The sequence below is a fragment of the Aethalodelphis obliquidens genome, unplaced genomic scaffold, assembly GCF_003676395.1.
Source record: "Aethalodelphis obliquidens isolate GAN/ISIS:26980383/991018 unplaced genomic scaffold, ASM367639v1 scaffold45, whole genome shotgun sequence".
NCBI lineage: Eukaryota > Metazoa > Chordata > Mammalia > Artiodactyla > Delphinidae > Aethalodelphis > Aethalodelphis obliquidens.
In genome coordinates, this window is record NW_020837989.1 from 15,141,439 (window position 1) to 15,160,130 (window position 18,692).

The following is an 18,692-nucleotide window of genomic DNA, read 5'->3' on the forward strand; positions in this document are numbered from 1 at the left end:
ACACACACACACACACACACACACACACACACACACACACACACACAGAAACGAGCTCCGCGATGCCCTGCGCAGCACAAGCCTGGGCCCACGAGCACCAAAGCCTGTTCACTCAACCCACCTATAGTCACTGTTCCTGGCTTATTTCCATAGTTCCAATGAATAAGCTAGATCTATTAATACTTATGTTGAATGTATTTTAAATATCATATTTGTTTCTTTTCAGTCATCATCCCTCAACATCCCTGAAGAAAAAAAGTTTTCAAAGATGTGAACATGTTAAGTAGAGATGGGCCGGGGATGAGGGACACTGGGGTGCGGGTGTGAGTGCGTGAGGTGGTGAACGAGGTCGGGGGCGGGGAAGGGGACAGAGAGACAGAGGGGGAGGAGCAGTGGGGGGGAGGGGGGGTAAGAGGGTGAATGAGAGGCAGGTGATGGGATGGACGCTGACTCCCGAGAGGGCAGTCACTCCCGTGAAGGCCACACTGCATGCTGGCACCCAGACACAGTGACTCAGAAGACACAGTGACTCCCTGAACCGGCCAGGACACTCCCTCTTCTTCTCAGAAATTCTCATTCTCAGGCCCAAGGGCCCATTTCCCACCACTATCAGCACACCCAGTGTGCCTGACCCGCTGGGTATCTGCAGACTGCTGGCAGCCACAGCCCTACGGCCAGGGGCTGGGTGGACCGATTCTACTTTTCCACCTTAAAGCCAGCCACACACAAAGCTTTAACAGCTTTGAGATAAAAAGTCTACAAAGCTGCAGTGCACTGTGGAACTCTAGTCCCTGGGCCTGGACCTCTGTGTGTTGCTCTAAACGTTGTTGTGCCTGGACCCCTGGCTTCAGAATCATGCATGCCCTTAGCATAGAGGTGCCCAGCCCAGCCCCACCTCACTGAACCTGACTTCGGGGCTGGGCCTGCGAACTTGGATTTTAACCATCTCCCCAGGGGATCCTGAGGCCCCTCTGCCCACCCAGACGCCCCCCTTTTTCCTTCCTGTTCCCCCCACGCTGGAGAGCAAAGACGCCCTCCTCTCCCCGCTGGGGTAGAGCTACTCTCTACATGCCAACGCGTCTCCAGTTCATTTCCTGCTAGGTATTCACCAGCCAACAGTGAGACCACAAGAGCTGCCTTGCAGACCAAGGTCTCAGGAACCTCGCAGATGTCACATCAGCTTCATGGCACACAGTGTGAAATTGCTACCCAGAGCCACAAAGAGGAAGTTCAGACAAACTCAGAGGCTGTGAAGGGTGGGCCACTGGGCCTTAGCAACCAGGAAAGTCAACAGGATTTGTTTTCATTTCGAGAAGAAATATCAAAATATACACTCTTTTCCACATGTGGTTTTGTTCTCCTTTTTTATTGTGTGAGGGGGTGGTGGAGAGCTGACTAAAGTAGATTTGACACCCTTGATTCTAATCCTATCACCCCAGATCCAGAAAACTTTCTCTTAGCCTGGTGTATGTACATCTGGATCTGTATGTACTACCCTTTCTAGGCATCTAGAAAACACTCAGCTTCAAATTTCTTTTCCTTTGTTATACCTTAAACCACTATTACATAAATCTCTTATGTGTGTAATTCCTAGAACCAAGGTAAATGTGTCAACTTTATTTTGGAATCAAGCAGTTAACTTCCTTTCCATATTTACCATCCCTATGCCCCTACTAACCACCATCCCTCAAAACAAAAGAAAACAAACAAAACTCTCAATGGCCCTACACGTTCCATGTCAGTCCCTGTAAGACAGTATGCTTTCATTCAGGTATCAATTTAGTTCATTTCTGAAATGCATCTGGCTTTTCATAACAAAAGTGGAAAGAAAAGGAGAGGGAAAGAGACAGAACTCACGAGGTGGGAGTGTGGAATGAGAAAAGGAAAATATGACACAATAAAAGAGAAATGGAGTAAATGACCAGAGCTCTTTCCAGCTCTGCAAAGAATTGTTACCCTCAGATACACAGAACAAACTAGTGGGTACCAGAGGCGAGAAGAGTGAGAGGGGGGACAAAATAGGTGAAGGGGATTAAGAGGTACAAACCACAAAATAAGTCATAGGGATGTAACGTACAGCACAGGGAATACAGTCAATATTTTATAACTTTGTATGGTGTGTAGTCTATAAAAATATCAAATCACTGTGTTGTACACCTGAAACTAATATTTTAAGTCAACTATACTTCAATTTAAAAAAAACAATTGTGACCCTATCAAACAATATAATAAAAGAACAACTACAAGAATAATAACCCAGCACTGTGTGCCAGATAGTGTGCTAAGCATTATCTATTAATTAATTCATTTCATCTTCACAACTACATCATGAGGGAGGTATACTCTCATTATCCCATTTAGCAGATGAGAAGATCAAGGCTCAAACAGGTTAAGTACCTTGTCCACAGTTACAGAGCCAGGATCTGAACCAAGCAGTCTAATGCTTTGCCCTCAAGCACAAAGCCACGGGAAACGTTGGAGATACTGCGGCCCCCAGAGAGCTCGTGTTGACCACCCACGTCCCTTGCCATCAAAAGGGACTAGACGCTCCTGCAAGGCCTTCAGTGAGCTCTTGCCTGGGATCAAATGAGGGCGAATGATAAAGAGCTCTGTGAAACCTAAAGTGCTTCCTAAATATGAGGGCTCAGAACACCACTGTAGGCAAACAGCCAATCCAAAAACAGGAATCCAATAATGGCCAGTGGTTCTCCACATTTTTTTCTGCCTCTAAATACCCAAGAGATGGAAAGGCAATGAGTTTTGTAAAAGAACACAAAAAGCACTAATCACAAAAAATAAGGATAAATTGGACTTCACCAAAATAAAGAACTTCCAGTCATCAAAAGGTACTATTAAGAGAGTAAGAGAAGATGTTTGTGATTTTTATCTCCAGCGAGGTGAATATCCAGAATATGCAAAGAATGCCAACAAATAAATAGGAAAAAAATGAACGACCCAATTAATAAAATGGATAAAAGACTTGAATAGGCATTTCATAAAAGAGGACACACCAGTGGTCACAAGCATAAGAAACAGGGTGAACATGATGACTCATTAGGAAAATGCAATTAAAACCACAATGAAATAAAACAAATACCTTCTGAATGGAGAGCATTCAAAAGACCACCAATAACAAGTACTGGCAAGAATGCAGAGTTGCTGAAACTCTCATACATTGCTAGTGAGAGAGTACAGTGATAAAACCACGTTGGAAATATCTACTAAAACTAAATGGACACCTGCCTTCTGATCTAGTAATTCTACCTCTAGATGTATCCCCTAGAGAAATGAGCGCATACATCCACCAAAAGACACATTCGAAAATACTCAGTTTTATTCATAATGGCCACATTTTGCAACAACAAAAAGCCAAATACCCATTCATAAAAGAATAAACTGTTGTATATTTAAACAATGGAACAACAAAACAACAACAAAAAAGAACCAACTACTGCAACAACATGAATGAATCTCATACACTTAACAATGAGGGAAAGAGGGCTTCCCTGGTGGCGCAGTGGTTGAGAGTCCGCCTGCCGATGCAGGGGACGCGGGTTCGTGCCCCGGTCCGGGAAGATCCCACATGCCGCGGAGCGGCTGGGCCCGTGAGCCATGGCTGCTGAGCCTGCACGCCCGGAGCCTGTGCTCCGCAACGGGAGAGGCCACAACAGTGAGAGGCCCGAGTACCACAAAACAAACAAACAAAAAATAATAATAATAATGAGGGAAAGAAGCCAGACATAAAAGACTACCAACGATGTGATTCCATTTATATGATGTTCAAATACAAAAGTCATCTGTGGTGACTGAAGTCAGAACAGTGATTTTGTCTTGGGGAAGGAGTAGGGGCCGTGAGTGGGAAGCAGCCCAAGGAGACCTTCTAGGGTAACAGAAATGTTCTACAACTTGACCTGGGTGGTCACGCAGGTGTGTGTGTGTCTGTGTGTGTCTGTGTCTGTGCGTGTAATGTCATTAAGACATAGACTTAAGATTTATGCATTTCACTCGGATTACGCCTCAGTAAAAAAAAAAAGTTTAAAGAAACCCAAGATATACTACTTCTCATCTAAACTCAGTAGTTATCCTGACTCTAGTGCTCCCTAGCAGACAAGTAATTGAACTACTCTATGCTATTCTTTAAAAGGTAGAGAATGAGTGCCTACCTCATGGGGTTGTTGTGAAGGTTGAGTGAAATATGTGTAAGGCATTTCAAAGTGTCAGACACACAGTAAATGCTCCAAAAATCAGCTGTTATCACAGGGGCAAATGAGCGGCAGGTCAGTGGAAGGAATGGACGGCAAGTCAAAATTATGGAGGGAGAAGAGCAGCTTAAAAAGGAAAAGAAATGAGCCACGGTGCTTCTGATACGCATGACCCCACCCCTAAAACACTGTCACACAGCACTGAAAAATCACACCTCTACCAGAAAGCAAGCCAGGCCAAAGACTGACATACAGGTTCTGACATCACAGCCATTTCCTTTTTCCTCCTGAATAAAGCATCACAGTGGCCTACTTCCCCCTTTTGGAATTAGTGTCCGATAACTGCTAAGGACAAAGAAGGAGCCTTCAGCAAATTCTAGAAAATCTGCCAGGGTGCTCCCACTACCCACCAGATGAGAGAAAGAACAAATGACTTACAATCCTTCCTGTGGCTCAATCCTACAATTCTACATCAAATACAGCACCTCCTGTTCACTCTGAATATGTCCTTGGTTAGTGCTATATCTGGATCAGTGTGAGAAGCATGAACAAGGATCTGCAACTTTCTCTAAGCACCTCACCTCTCACACTACACAGGCGATGCAGAAAATAGTTATTCACCTATCACAGGGCAAACTGCTACCCACCGCCCCATCTCCTTCCAACTCTGGCCTCCACAAAGGGCCCTCATAAAGCAATACATAGTTTATCGGCACATCCAGGAACCTGGGACTACTGATGTCAGCTCACAGCCTTCTCATCAGCCAGGAGCAAGCAGAATCACAACCAGCCCTGATTCCAGGCTTACTCGACAACCTCCCTACTCTAATCTTATTCCTGAATCTGAGTCAACAGTGGTGATCTCAGTGGCTTGGCAATTCACCCACTTCCTACTGGACCAGGAAATGCTATTACTAACTCACTCCACCCCGCTGAAACAAACACACTCAGAACCTAACAATACTGTTCTTTCTAAATCGACCTCCAAAGATCTTGGGTTTACTCATTCATAAGACTATAAATCTTCTGCTGGCAAGAGTTCATTCCCCAGCTTCTATCCACACTATGGCACATTTAAGGGTCAAGGTCAGAGTAAAAGAAGGACTGTGGCATCCACAGAAACACATGTACTCACCGCTGTACAGGAAACCTACCTCACTATGTTTAGATAGGAAGACAGAGGGAAACAATGAAGGTCTGGAGAATGGACTGCCATCCACTGGTGAAAAGAGATACGCAAGCACCAAAGGAAGTGGTCCTTTGCTTTTAAAGTGCTACTTGGAAAACTGGTCCCTAGCCGTTCCTTGGCAACTTTAAGTGTTCAAGGTTTCAGTAGATCTTCATTTACACAAACATATGGCATATCTTCATTTACACAAAGATATGGCCAACGCAGAATAATCCCGGAGAATGACATCTCTTCCGTGCGGGTATGAAATTACAGAGTCAGACATCTAGAGTGACCAGGCAAGTAAGCAAAATGAGTGAAACTGGATAAGATTCTTCCCTGCCCCAAGGAAAATAGGCTCGGTCTCATTTTCCTTAAAACATGCAGCCTGTTATTCTTCTGCACTTTTGCTTTCTGATAGAGTCATAGGAACAAAGGGGGTTTCCCCTCTATGAGAAAAACAACAGTGCAAATGCAAGGCAAAGTGGCAGCTGTCCCCTGTCATCATGATGGGGGACAACAGGGCATGGTGGAGACTGCAGCAAAGAGAAGAGCACACACCCTACCCAAAGGAGGCATCCGCCATTCAGCCATATAAACAACTGGCACATGGGAAGTCACGATCAATATTTACAGATTTTTCCCATTTTAAAATGTTGCCTTAAACAACTCAAGCCAAACCAAACATGTCTGTGGACCACCAGCCTGCGATTTCTGGGGTCTGTGTTCGTCCTTCTCTGCCCCTCCCTACCTGAGCTCCACCCCAGGCCATCACCACATGTTATAACATCATCTCATGCACCGGGACCAACAATGATACATGTCTGTATTCTTGATGCATCTCACAGTCCAACTTAGCAGAAGCCTTCCCAGTTCATCAATGAAGGAGGACCCTGGGATACTTTCCCATTTTTTCCAATGCTGCGGACCCAGTGTCATCACAGGAGGGCAACATTCATCTACTATCTGGAGACAAAAACTTACGAATCTGCAGAACTATGCATGCTCTGAGATAATCAACCATTGACGATGCTTGTGCATTACATATCCTTGCACATGAGAAGAATACATATGGCATGGTAACCTGGGTGGGGTACAGGTGAGAGAAATAGAACGTGAGAGGGAAACCAGACATTGCAAACCAGTGGCCCACCAGCTGCAGCTAAGGTTTCTGAGTGTTTATTACGGGCCAAGCACCAGGCTAAGGACTTCGCTTGCATTATCATTTGTTCCTTGCAATGAAGCAGTACTATCATTATACTTCTTTTAAAAATTGAGACTCAGAAATGACTTGCACAATCTTGCACTGCTAGGTAGCAAGAAAGCCTCAACTTGAACCCAGTCTGCCTGACTCTGTAGCAAGGCCCATACTTTAAGCACAACACTGTACTGCCCCCTTGTGCAGGCAGAGTCTGTGCCCTGGGGATCCAGGGTGACCAGCTCCTTAGGAGGAAGGAGGGAGGGAGGGGAAAGAAGGCACTTCTCTCTTTCATTCTCTCTCTCTCTGGAGGAAGGAAAGGGGAGAGGGAGGAAGGGACTTCCTCTCCCCCGCCCCCCACCCCAAACACACATACACACACACACTCTCTCTCTCACACACACACACACACCGCTTAAGAAGTTTTCAGAAGCAGGCTTCTAATCAATTATTTAGAAAGGATCTGATCCTAATGAATGAATGAACCATAACCTATTATAACCTACAGCAGTGACGTCCTGGGAGGAAAGGTCCTAAAATAATTAGGACCATAGCAATGATAATAGTCTGAAGAGTAATACTGCCAATCACATCAGATAATTTCCTATACTTTTATTTTAAAGGAGACTGAAGTCATGAAACAGGAAGCCCAGACAAAGACATCTTTGGCACATTAAGTTACACGGTCTTAAATGAAACATATTGAGTGCCAGTGATGTGCATGCCGTGGGCACCGAGGACATAGGAGTAAGCAGATTTCAACGCCCAGCACCAGGAGAAAGCATTATTAACTGCCAGGATGAGTAACACTCAGGGGAAATGCAAACACTTGTTATTTTGATAACAAACTGAAAAATACTCTAATTCAAGAAATCTTCTAGGTCATTTACCAATTTTTCTTTGTTAGTATTCTATCTCATGATGATCAGACATGCAAGTAAGTGGAGTTTGCTGGTAGAACCATCTCCTTTCTTTGGACTTACGTGATAGCAAAATTTTCGTTTCAATTTTTAAAAAATAAACTCATTTTATATTTAGAAATTGGCAAATAAACTGGTATACTCAATCAGTAAAACTCCAAATTTCACTATGCAGGCTAAAGAATAGAAACAGTAATAAGAATAGAAATAAGTAACAGAAGTAATATAAATAAGGTTGCCTTACTTCACACCACAGTCCATTAACGAACACATCCCACTCTTACTTAAACCAGAATCCATCAGCAAATACTTTCTCATTTAACTTTTTAAAAGGGAAAAAAACCAGTAATTTAAAAAATACATGAATTCTAAAGATTCTAAGAACTTCTTAGCTAGCTCATTTTACAGAACAGCCAAGGAGCAATTCAGAAAGTACAATATTTCCCCCCCCCCCGCCCAGCCCACCCAAATCATGGAAGTCAGAGCAGGAGAACACCCTCTGAGGAAGGAAAAAGCCATTTCCTCTCCAAAATGTCAATGGCACTGAGACCAGCACTCTAACCAACCAGCAGGAAGGCAAAATCAAATATTATTTCAAACAAGGGGTGAGAAGGGGAGGGGAGGGGAAGTTTGAAACCAGGAAAAATGGATTCATCTGTTGCAAAAGATAAAGACAGGCCACACCAAGAGGGAAAAGCAGGACTGGCTGGTTCTCAGCATACACACTAGACCGTCCCAATCACTCATCCGTTTTCATTATCCTCATATAAGCTGTCCCTGAAGCAAAGAGCCCGACACTTGAGCTCAGAAAGCAAGGTTAAATGTAATGTTTAAACAGAAGTTACATTAACTGAGCATGCTTGCTTCTGCAGGAAACTGGGTATGAAATGATGTATCACAAAAGGGTGGGAGGAAGGAATTTCTAGAGAAAGAATGAGTCACTTAGAATACCCTTCCTTTAAGAGGTAATATTCACATGATGATTTCTGCCACAGAAACACACACACACACACACACACACACACACACACGCACCACTGACTACCAAATGTCAATGTATAAAGGACGGCTAATTTTCAACGGGACCAGCTAATAGTCACTAATACATATACAAAACTGCCACCTAGAGGCTGAGCACTGAAACAAAGTCTGTTACATAAGATGATTCTTTTTGGAAAACACAGTCTTAACACTCACACAATCTCACGAAGACACACAAACAAGTACATGCATACACACCACATACCAAACTAACAGAGTATTATTTTAACTTAAAATTAGTACGGTTTCCTTTTGACACCATAAATTGGAAGGAGGGGCTTAAACCTTTTATCTTGTATAGGAAATGTCGATAAATAACGGGTTATCGCATATATAATTTGAAAACAGATTCTTCCCCTGGCAGCCCCTTTGCGGATATACACTTAAAGCACCTGTATTCACGCACAGCTTACTGATGACTTGAAGAGTCATGGCACTATAGGAAAAAGGCACGCCATCAAAATGAAACAAACGGGCTCAAAGAAATACCCTCCAAAGCTATGGCTCACCATTAAGAACAAGGAAGTCCTGGGTTTTAGGGTAGAGCAAAAAACTTCAAAGGAACAACCTCTTCTGACAGAGAACTACCATCAGGGAAGAATATTACAGCATTCCACCTTCAAAATAATCCTGCAAGGTAGGTGTGATTAGCCCCACCTTACAGATGTGGTTAAACCACCAGCCCAGACTCACACAGCTAGTAAAGAAGCAGATCTCAAACTCAAACTTAGGGCTGCCTCGATCTTTTACCAGCATCATGCAGCCTTCTATAAAAATGGACTTGAAATAAGAGTGGTGACTCATTGGAGCGTTGGGGTAGATTACTCAGATTTTCCATTAATCTTTCTAGCCGCCACTATTCTTACCAATCTCCCATTTTCCTGTTTTGTTTTGTTTTTGTCCTACCTATACAGAAATGCAGTTTGTGTGTGTACTCGCTCAAATTTTAGTTTAAATATCAACTAACATGATTCAGCTCCTGTAGTCTCTTACACAGTACTTCACCAAAGTCCCGAAGGAAAGAACAAAATAATCTAACTCAAAAATTGCATTACCATAGAAAACAAAATTGAACAACCACACGCACACAGTACTGGATTAAAAAGTGGATAAAATGACGTTATTCTGCCTCTGGGAGCAAATTACCTGAGACAGATATTTAGAATTGAACAGAGTTATATAAAACATACCTAATTAAACAACCAGCCAACCAATACAAAGAAAAGCTCGTACACTGTGCAAACACACAGTACATGGTGGGATGCGAGGATACAGTTGACAGTGGGTATGACACGCCAGGCTGGGACTGGTTCAGAAGAAAGCTGTCTCTCTTTACCTATTCGTGGAAAGCTCACAGAAGGAGGACTTTGGATTTGGTTTGCAAGAAAAATCAGATGACTTTTAAGAAGGAAAGTCCATTAGATTCATAATGCTTCATTAAACTTTATATCTCCACGGTCAGTAGAGTCTCCAGTATGTAGTTATGGTTAATAAATGAGGAAGGGAGGGGAGGAGAGAGGGAATGAAAATTCAGGGCCTTCTAGTCATGCCATCATTCTCTGTAAGAGTAGAAGGGTGAAGTCCTTCTGTGTGTTACATCTTCCCTACAGCATTCTGGTCCTCCGAGTTTGCTGGAACACTCAACATACTAGTACTTATACCTTCAGTTGCACGAATGTATGTGTATGTGTCTGCCCATTCTACAATCAACGGTAAGATCCATGAAGGCAAGGACTGTGCTTGTCTTGGTCCCCGTGACACCAGTAGCACCCAGTACCCCTGTCATCCTAATAAGTTGTCCTTTGCTGCCCACCTCTGGAGAGTACCAAGGGTGGGAATGGGGCACTCAACACCCTACATAACGTCTTGAAATGTATGGACTTCTGTTGGGGTCAGCTAGTCCTGGAAAACATAAAGCATTCTAATTATTTCCTTTCCCCAAGTATAAACACCACCTCTCAAGAGACTACATTGATTCAGTGCATCAAAAAGAAGCCTTTTGTTTCTATTATTTTCCATATGGTTTAGTGGTCCCTCCTGGAAGACATCTGGGAGAAAATACACATGTGTCACATACATCTGTGAGACATCTCTTAAAGATAAACAAATGCAGAGATGCTGGGAGATGACTACCACCATGATTCTTTAGCTTAAACAAATATTTCCCCTACATTTGCTCATTCATTTCCATAAGTTACTGCACGGTGGAGTTCATTGTTCAAAGTGACTGAAGACAGACATTGGCAAGTATGACACACCACTACCCCTAACAGCTGCTTTTAGATGAAGTCCCATTTTTACCCAGGAATTTTACACTAAGCTCCCTCAAAAAGAGTTAACACACTTTAAAGAAAAAGTGATAAATCTATTCTTTAGTCCATTAACCAATATAACATATAAACTTTCAAATGTTTGGTTCTATGGTAAGGTAATACAAAGGCACCAAAGAATGCTTCTTTATTAAGGGATAAGAAAGGATGACTTTTTAAAAAGCTAATGAAAGCTTAGGCTGCCGTAAAGAGTATCCAGAATATGGAAGGTAACTTACGTGAAAGGAGTGTGTGTTGGGCCATCCATCTAAAAGGCTGTCGGGGGCCCCTTTTATGGCTGTTTCAGTGAGAAAGGCCCTCTTATTCAATACTATATTGGTTTGCTAGGGCTGCTATAAAAAGACCCACAAACTGAGTGGCATAAACAACACAAGTTTATTATCTCACAGGTCTCGAGCTAGAAGTTCGAGCACAAGGTGTCAGCAGATGGGTTCCTTTTGAAGTATGGAAAGGAGAATCTTTTCCATCCCTTTCTCCTAGCTTCTGGTGGTCTGCTAGCAATCTCTGGCATTCTTTGGCTTGAAGACACATCACCCTGATCTCTGCCTTCATGGTCACATGGCATTCTCCCTGTGTACCTGTCTGGCTCTGTGTCAAAATTACCCCATTTTATAAGGACACTAGTCATACTGGATTAGGGCCCACCCTAATCACCTCATTCTAACTTAACTACCTCTGCAAAGACCTCTACTATCTCCAAATAATTTTCGTTGTCAGAGAGTGAAGATTAGAATTTCCACGTATGAATTTGGGAGGTACACGACTCAAGCCATAACAAATATCTTCTAGGAAAATAAGAAAATATTCTTCTTCGGAGAATGCTGTAGCAACACCCACAACTACTGCAACCCACACATGTTCATTTAAAGCCACGTAATATTCTAAATGCTAGAGTCCTGAAAATGAATTGAAAAACAAAACCAGAAGGGAAATTCAAAGAAGCATCACATTGATTTGACGGACATGGTACCTCGGTCTAAGCAATTTTTCAGTTTGGAACTGAAGTCACAAGAATTTCTACTAACTTTCACTTTTCAGGGTTGCAAACAATAAAATTCTCTTCAGAGAAAGCCAAAGGCATGAAGAGCTAATATGAGCCTGTGCGACATTTGCTCAGAAAAGTCCAGGGGTCTTCAGCATCTTCTTAGGTCTGAACCTCCCCCCAAAACTAGTACTGTGAAAAAGGAAAAAAAAAAAAAAAAAAGGCAGACACTAGAGAAAAGGGATAGATGCGATGTAATTACGTAGAGTTATATAATTATGTGGAAGTCAATATGGAAGGATGGAGGATACAGAGAAGGGAGTACAGGTCTAGTTTTGTGATGTTAAAGTTGTAAGATAACTTAGATGTAAGAATTAAAAGTAACGTTCTGAAATGTATCCACGGTATTAAAGAGGATCTTTGACACAAGAAGTTCAAGAACTATAAATCTAAATCCCTGAGCTCTGGATTAACCCTTAATTTGATTTCTAGCTCATTCATGGGTCAGAGTCACAACAGTTCTTCCTAGAGGACGGAAATGTCAGAGATTAACCCGTTTCCAGCAGGATTTGAGGATTAACAAATTGACGGCAACGCGTTGGGATACAATGAAAACAATCAACTGATAAATGGCACTATTGCTTTGACTTCTTACTTATGCTAGTCTCCTGAGATAAACAGAAATGAGTGTCATCTTAAGAATAAAAGGTAAAAGAAGAGGTGTACAAAAAATACATAGCATTTATGGAACCATGTGCCCCGTGCTTGGCCTGTGCTCTCTCTGCAGTGCCTCTTTAAACTGTTAGTCACGCAAGGGCTCTCTGAAGGGTACAGGGCAGGAAATATGGGAACAGAAGCAAGTGTGCTGCTTTAGTTCACCCACCATTAGTTTACGCACCAAATGCCAATGATTAGAGTGAGAAAGCCCTCTTCAGATTGCAGTCAGCAAAGTGACTGTCAGTGGTGGCCCTGAAATCCAAGTACAGATAGCACTGGGCTTATCACTCGAAATGTTTCTGAAAACCCTGAGTTCTGAGGCAGCAAAGCGCCCTACAATGAGGTCCTACGACCCTCAGTTCAAATCCCACCTGAAACTTGGGTAAGACTCACCCTCTAAACTGTAGATTCCTCCTCAGTACCAAGAGATACTTGGAGCACACGCCACCCTGGGCTGTAGTGAGGATTACACGCGAATTACATGAAATACATGAACAGTGTTCAGCTTCCAGAAAGCGCTCCCTTACTGCTGGTCCCCTCACCCCACCTCCATAGTTAACTAAAAAAGTGGGTTTTACTGTGGTCATAGCTGTTGCTTTTCTCCTGGTAACCTGTAACAGAGGCTGGTGATCACCTTTACTACTAGCTATATTCTCCTCCACAAGGCTAAGAATTAAGCTCCTTAGTAAAGAAGGCTGAGGGTTTTTTTATTTTTGTTTTACTGTTGCTTGTTATGTTTCTAATAAGGAAAATGCTTTCATGTGCTCTGAGAAAACTGTACTGTGATATGCCTGCTGTTTAATGTACCAATTCTGATTAAGAATAGAGGGTAACAGAAGAGCTTATTCAAAAAGTGGATTTCAGGGTCTCTCTTGCATAAAGTCAGATTATATAGGTCTGGGGCCTATAGCTATAGTTCTAACAAGCACCCCTGTGGATGCTGAGAGTGAGTGGTTCTCACCACACAGTAAGAGACACTGATGTCATCAGCTTGCAACCCCAACCTCCTAGAACATCACTTCCTAAAGGCTACAGCTTCTGCTACAGAGCAACGTGAAACATCATCACTGAGCCTGAAGGATAAAAGTATTCAACCTTAAAACCACACATCATCACATATTCTAAGTCAAATAATCCACACTTTAGCATGTATTAATATTTTGATAGAATAAAACACTAACAGATACTACATAATGATTATCCATGCTACAGGTTAACATACTCTGGGAACAGTCTAAAACCTCATGCTATTAAATATAACCATTCCCGGGCTTCCCTGGTGGCGCAGTGGTTGAGAGTCCGCCTGCCGATGCAGGGGACACAGGTTCGTGCCCCAGTCCGGGAAGATCCCACATGCCGCGGAGTGGCTGGGCCCGTGAGCCATGGCTGCTAGGCCTGCGTGCCCGGAGCCTGTGCTCCGCAACGGGAGAGGCCACAGCAGTGAGAGGCCCGCGAACCGCAAAAAAAAAAAAAAAATATATAAATATATATTATAAATCTAAATAATTAAACAATCCCTCTTTTACTTTCACATTTCCTAGGTGCTAAACTTTGCATTTTGCCCCTCTGTCTACCCAGCTCAGCAGGTAGAAGCTGAGAAGTCTGTGGAAGATTGAAAAGACAGCACGACAGCTAGCAGCACATCCCCTCCTTGCTAAAGTACGCTAGTGAAAAAGCAAGGTGTAGGAGTTTTCCAGAGAACAGGACTCCGGGCAGAGTTCCCAGGAATGCCTCCCCTGAGTGTGTGGAAATGCCTTTTCCCTCTCACCTCAGTCCCTTCCTGGATGTGGGGGGAAAATGCAGAAAGACACTAAAGAAAATACTGCCAACAGTACCCTAACCTTTGAGACCAAAGACGACAACCTATATAGAAAATGGAGAGAAGGGGTTTCATTGATGTTCTGTGTTATTTCGGGTGATGGCCAGTCAGGTGTGACCACAAAAGGAGACACAGAAGGGGCTCAGGCAAACCAAGTTTCTTATATTCACAGGTGTTAGAAACAGGACACTTGGCACACCACACAGGGCCACATGGGAAAGCGCCAACACCATCCAGGAGGCAGAAGTGGTCGGAGGGGAGAGCCTAGACCACGACCTTCGTTAAGAGTTTCTGCAGCAAAGGCAAGGCAGGGATAGGTAAACCGTTTAGGAGTGGCTGGTCTGAATAATTTCACAGGTGCTAATAGGCTGTGGGAGTGGTCCCTAGGTGTCTGGTAGAGGAATATTGCCTCCTGGGCTGTTGGAGCCAGTAGAGGTGCTGTGGCTCTGGACCGGAAGTCCACACATCAATGGCGCTCACCACGCTGAGCCCTCGGCTGACTCTAAGAAGCGGTCGGCCCGAAAGGGGGCAGGCTCTCCCCAGGCAGAAAGCATCACAATACACAGAACATCAAAACTACAAATAATACAACAGTACTATCTACTCCCCTCCTGCTTATTAAGAGGAGATGGAGCAGCCTCATTCTGCTCCACAACTGCATGCCCCTCCGCTTCATGCCAAGGGAACCAGAGATGATGACCTAGAAGAAATTGACTTCCCAAACCCACTCAGTATGCTGAATGTGACACATTTGCTCTCAGCTTATAATTGGGACGCGCAAAGCTTTTCTGGGCACAATACAGGGGGAAGGTGGTAGGAAGTGTTGGTAAGGGTGGAAATGAGATGGAGGAACCATGGTGAGTTTTAATTGCCTAAAAAGCAACTCTCGGCAACTTCTGGGAGACTTCTGAAGAAGAAAACAAGTCAGCTTCAGAAAGAATCATTGACCTCATTTCCAAATCTAACAAGAGCTGCAATGCAGGGCACTGCCCTCACCCAGGCAGTCCTGCAAACACGCGATCATCTCTGGGAACTATTCAGCTGACCAGCATCAAACAACTGGCTCCATTTCCACACAAGTACATCTGCTAATCCATCTTTCATGGATTCCAGCAATATGAACTCCAGTAAATTCCATGCTTAGAATAGAGGAGATGCCTACAAGGGCTTAAGGCATCCTGACTCAGGATCTGTTTAAAGTCAAGCATCATCTTAGTTTGAGGCACACTTTTTGCAATCCCCCTTTGCTACCCCAATTCCACCTACCCCACCATACAGCCCTTCTCCACTCCCTTCCCCTCTCACAACCCACACACGGTGAACGATTGGGGTACTCTCTTTTCTTTACAAATGATACTGATTTCTCTGCATTTAAAGTCTAGCTCTTGAAATATCAAGTCAGGTAAACATGCAGGACATGCTAATTAACAGATAATAAAGGCTAACTGTTGCGCTTTTATTATTTGCCAGTCTGCCAAGTGTTTTATATGCCTTCTCTTCTTGAATCCTGACAATGCTAGGAACCAGGTACTATAACCATCTTCATTTTCCAGAGAATGAAATCAAGACCCTGCAAGATTAAGTGATTTGCCCAAAGTCACATGGCTACCCAGCAGCAAAGTCAAAATTTAGATCCGGGTTGCCTGACTTGAGAGCCAAAGCTGTAATAACTAGACTGCTAATGAGACACGGTTAGTTTCCATGAACGTCTGATTTAGGCTAAACAGGCATGCTCTCTCCACGGGCGCTCTAGCAGCCTCCGGGGCCACAACACAGGGACACACCATGCCTCAAGAAGGCATTTCAAACCTGGCAGCACATGGAGCAGCCCACGCCAGGTGGTACTCGCGCTCCAGATCCTCTAGAGCTGCCGTAAAGTGGCCACAGGTAAACGTCCCAGACAGGGTAGATACTGGCTTGACAAAGTGGTGTAGCTTTTTTAAAACAAGTAAAAAATAAAGGGGATAAATTAACAGCATTATAGGACAATCATGATGAGATTTAAGGATCTTTGTGCTAGCACTGCTGATCTTGAATAGACAGCTCAAATAAGCTTAACTCATGGCTTTCATTCAAAGAATTAACCTGTTGCCAAGTAAAGTGTCTCAAAGAACTGGAATGCTGTCAAACTAGCTTAACACCATGAAATGGTACAACTTAATGAGACTGTAAATCTTGAGGAACACAACACAGAGCTCCCTCTCCTAAGACTGATATCGAAAGCGGTTTGCTTTCTTTCCTGGATGCACACACACAGTGGTAGGCGAAATACTGTAACTAAAAAAAAATTTTTTTTGAACATCTTTATTGGAGTATAATTGCTTTACAATGTTGTGTTAGTTTCTGCTGTATAACAAAGTGAATCAGCTATATGTATACATATATCCCCATATCCCCTCCCTCTTGCATCTCCCTCCCTCCCTCCCACCCTCCCCATCCCACCACTCTAGGTGGTCACAAAGCACCGAGCTGATCTCCCTGTGCTATGCGGCTGCTTCCCACTAGCTATCTATTTTATATTTGGTAGTGTATACATGTCAATGCTACTCTCTCATAAAAGCTTTTTCTTTAATTGATAGAACTTCTTCCACTTTTCCCTTTACCTAACTCCTTTCGAATCATTACATAAAAATTTTTAAGTAAAAAATCTTAAAGAGCTGAAACAGTCATGCTAAACAGTTTTCTTTAAACATATATTCATCCTCCTGAGACATAATACACATTCCCAAGAAGGGAATCCCTGACATTAAAATTAAACCAACCAATCAGGGGTTCAGGGCTGAATCTATAGTATGGGGAGGCTATACTGATTCTTGCAAATCAGTAACTGGCCTGAGGTCTATATGGAGAAGGGAAAGAGGGGGAAAAAACCAGAAAATTTTGAATGAATGGAAAAGAAATCCAAATTCGGCAATGTTTGTTCCTGAGAAAAAGTGTGACAACTACTCACCTGTCTACTGCTTCCACGTCAAAGCAAAACCGCTTCTCAATAGAGTCCGTTTTCCGCCGTGTGCAGGATTTGAGGGTGACTGATTCATCTTCTCCCTGTTGGGAACACACAGACTATCAAGATGGGGCCAGAATTCAGGCCATGCTCCTCTCCAGGACAAACGTGCCACATACACAGAAGTGGTCATTTCATCTTCTCAAACCTGAGTGTTCAGGACCACAGGAGGTGGAAGGTTGGTCATAAACCTTCTCAGACCACAGCCTCATGCAAATAAAATCTGTAAGCCATGTTTAATACTTAGAGCCCAATGTCTTGAGTACTAACAGATCACGATGGTACAGCATCAACCCATGCTAGGTTAAATTCTTGTTGATATTGGCTTAAATAGGTTTAATTTATAGGTTTGATAAGAGTTGAAACAAGATTACCTTGAGGTCTCCTTCCAACTCTGGATTTCTATGACCTTGGTTCAATGGTCATTTCTCAGGGAAACATTTCTGGACTGGGTCAAACACCCCCAGACATGTTCATATAGCACCATGTACCCCTCCTTCCCTCACAGCACTGATCACAGGTAAGATTTGCTGTTGCTGTAAGTGATGATTCAAATAATGTCTCTTTCCTCATTAGGCTCTAAGCTCCTTGAGGGCATACTGTACTGTGTCTGTTTTTGCTTACCCTTGTGTCACCAGCGGCCAAACAGGCCCAGGAACAGAGTAGGTATGCAATAAATATGTTTTAACAGCTTTACTGAAGTATAATTTTTAAATTTATAATATACTGCACATGTTCAAGCATACAACTTATGAGTCTTGACATCTGTATACATCTGTGAAATCATCACCACAATCAAGGTAGTGAACATTTCCATCAGCCCCAAAAGTTTCCTGGTAAGTCCCTTTGTAATCCATCATCCCTCCACCCAGTCCATTCCCAGGTAAACACTGACTCTGTTCTCTGTCATCACAGATTAGTTTGCATATTCTGTAACTTTATACAAATGGAATGCTCTTTTACGTCTGACTCTTTTCACTCAGCATAATTCGTTTGCGATTCACTCATGTCGTACAAATCAAGTTTATTTCTTTTTGCAAACGATATGACCAATAAGGGGTTAATATCCAAAATATAAAAACAGCTCATGCAACTCAACAACAAAAAAGCAAACAGCTCAATTAAAAAATGGGCAGAAGACCTGAATAGATATTTTTCCAAAGAGGAAACGCAGATGGCCAACAGGCGCATGAAAAGACGCTCAACATCACTCAACATCAGAGAAACACAAATCAAAACCACAATGAGATATCACCCCACTCCTGTCAGAATGGCTATCATCAAAAAGACCACAAATGACAAATGTTAGTG

General features: G+C 43.1%; 1 protein-coding gene across 5 annotated transcripts in view; it reads right to left on the bottom strand.

Annotated features, from left to right (window-relative positions):
- The window catches only part of ARHGAP26 (Rho GTPase activating protein 26), a 483,828-nt gene that overhangs the window by 310,992 nt on the left and 154,144 nt on the right, over positions 1-18,692 (bottom strand). For all 5 annotated transcript variants that reach the window (XR_003427757.1, XM_027081740.1, XM_027081743.1 and 2 more), the window contains exon 10: positions 17,328-17,422. Coding sequence is in view for 4 of the 5 variants with exons in the window: in XM_027081740.1 (XP_026937541.1) it covers positions 17,328-17,422 (95 nt within the window). In the remaining variant the exon portion in view is untranslated. The remainder of the gene's footprint in view (positions 1-17,327; positions 17,423-18,692) is intronic.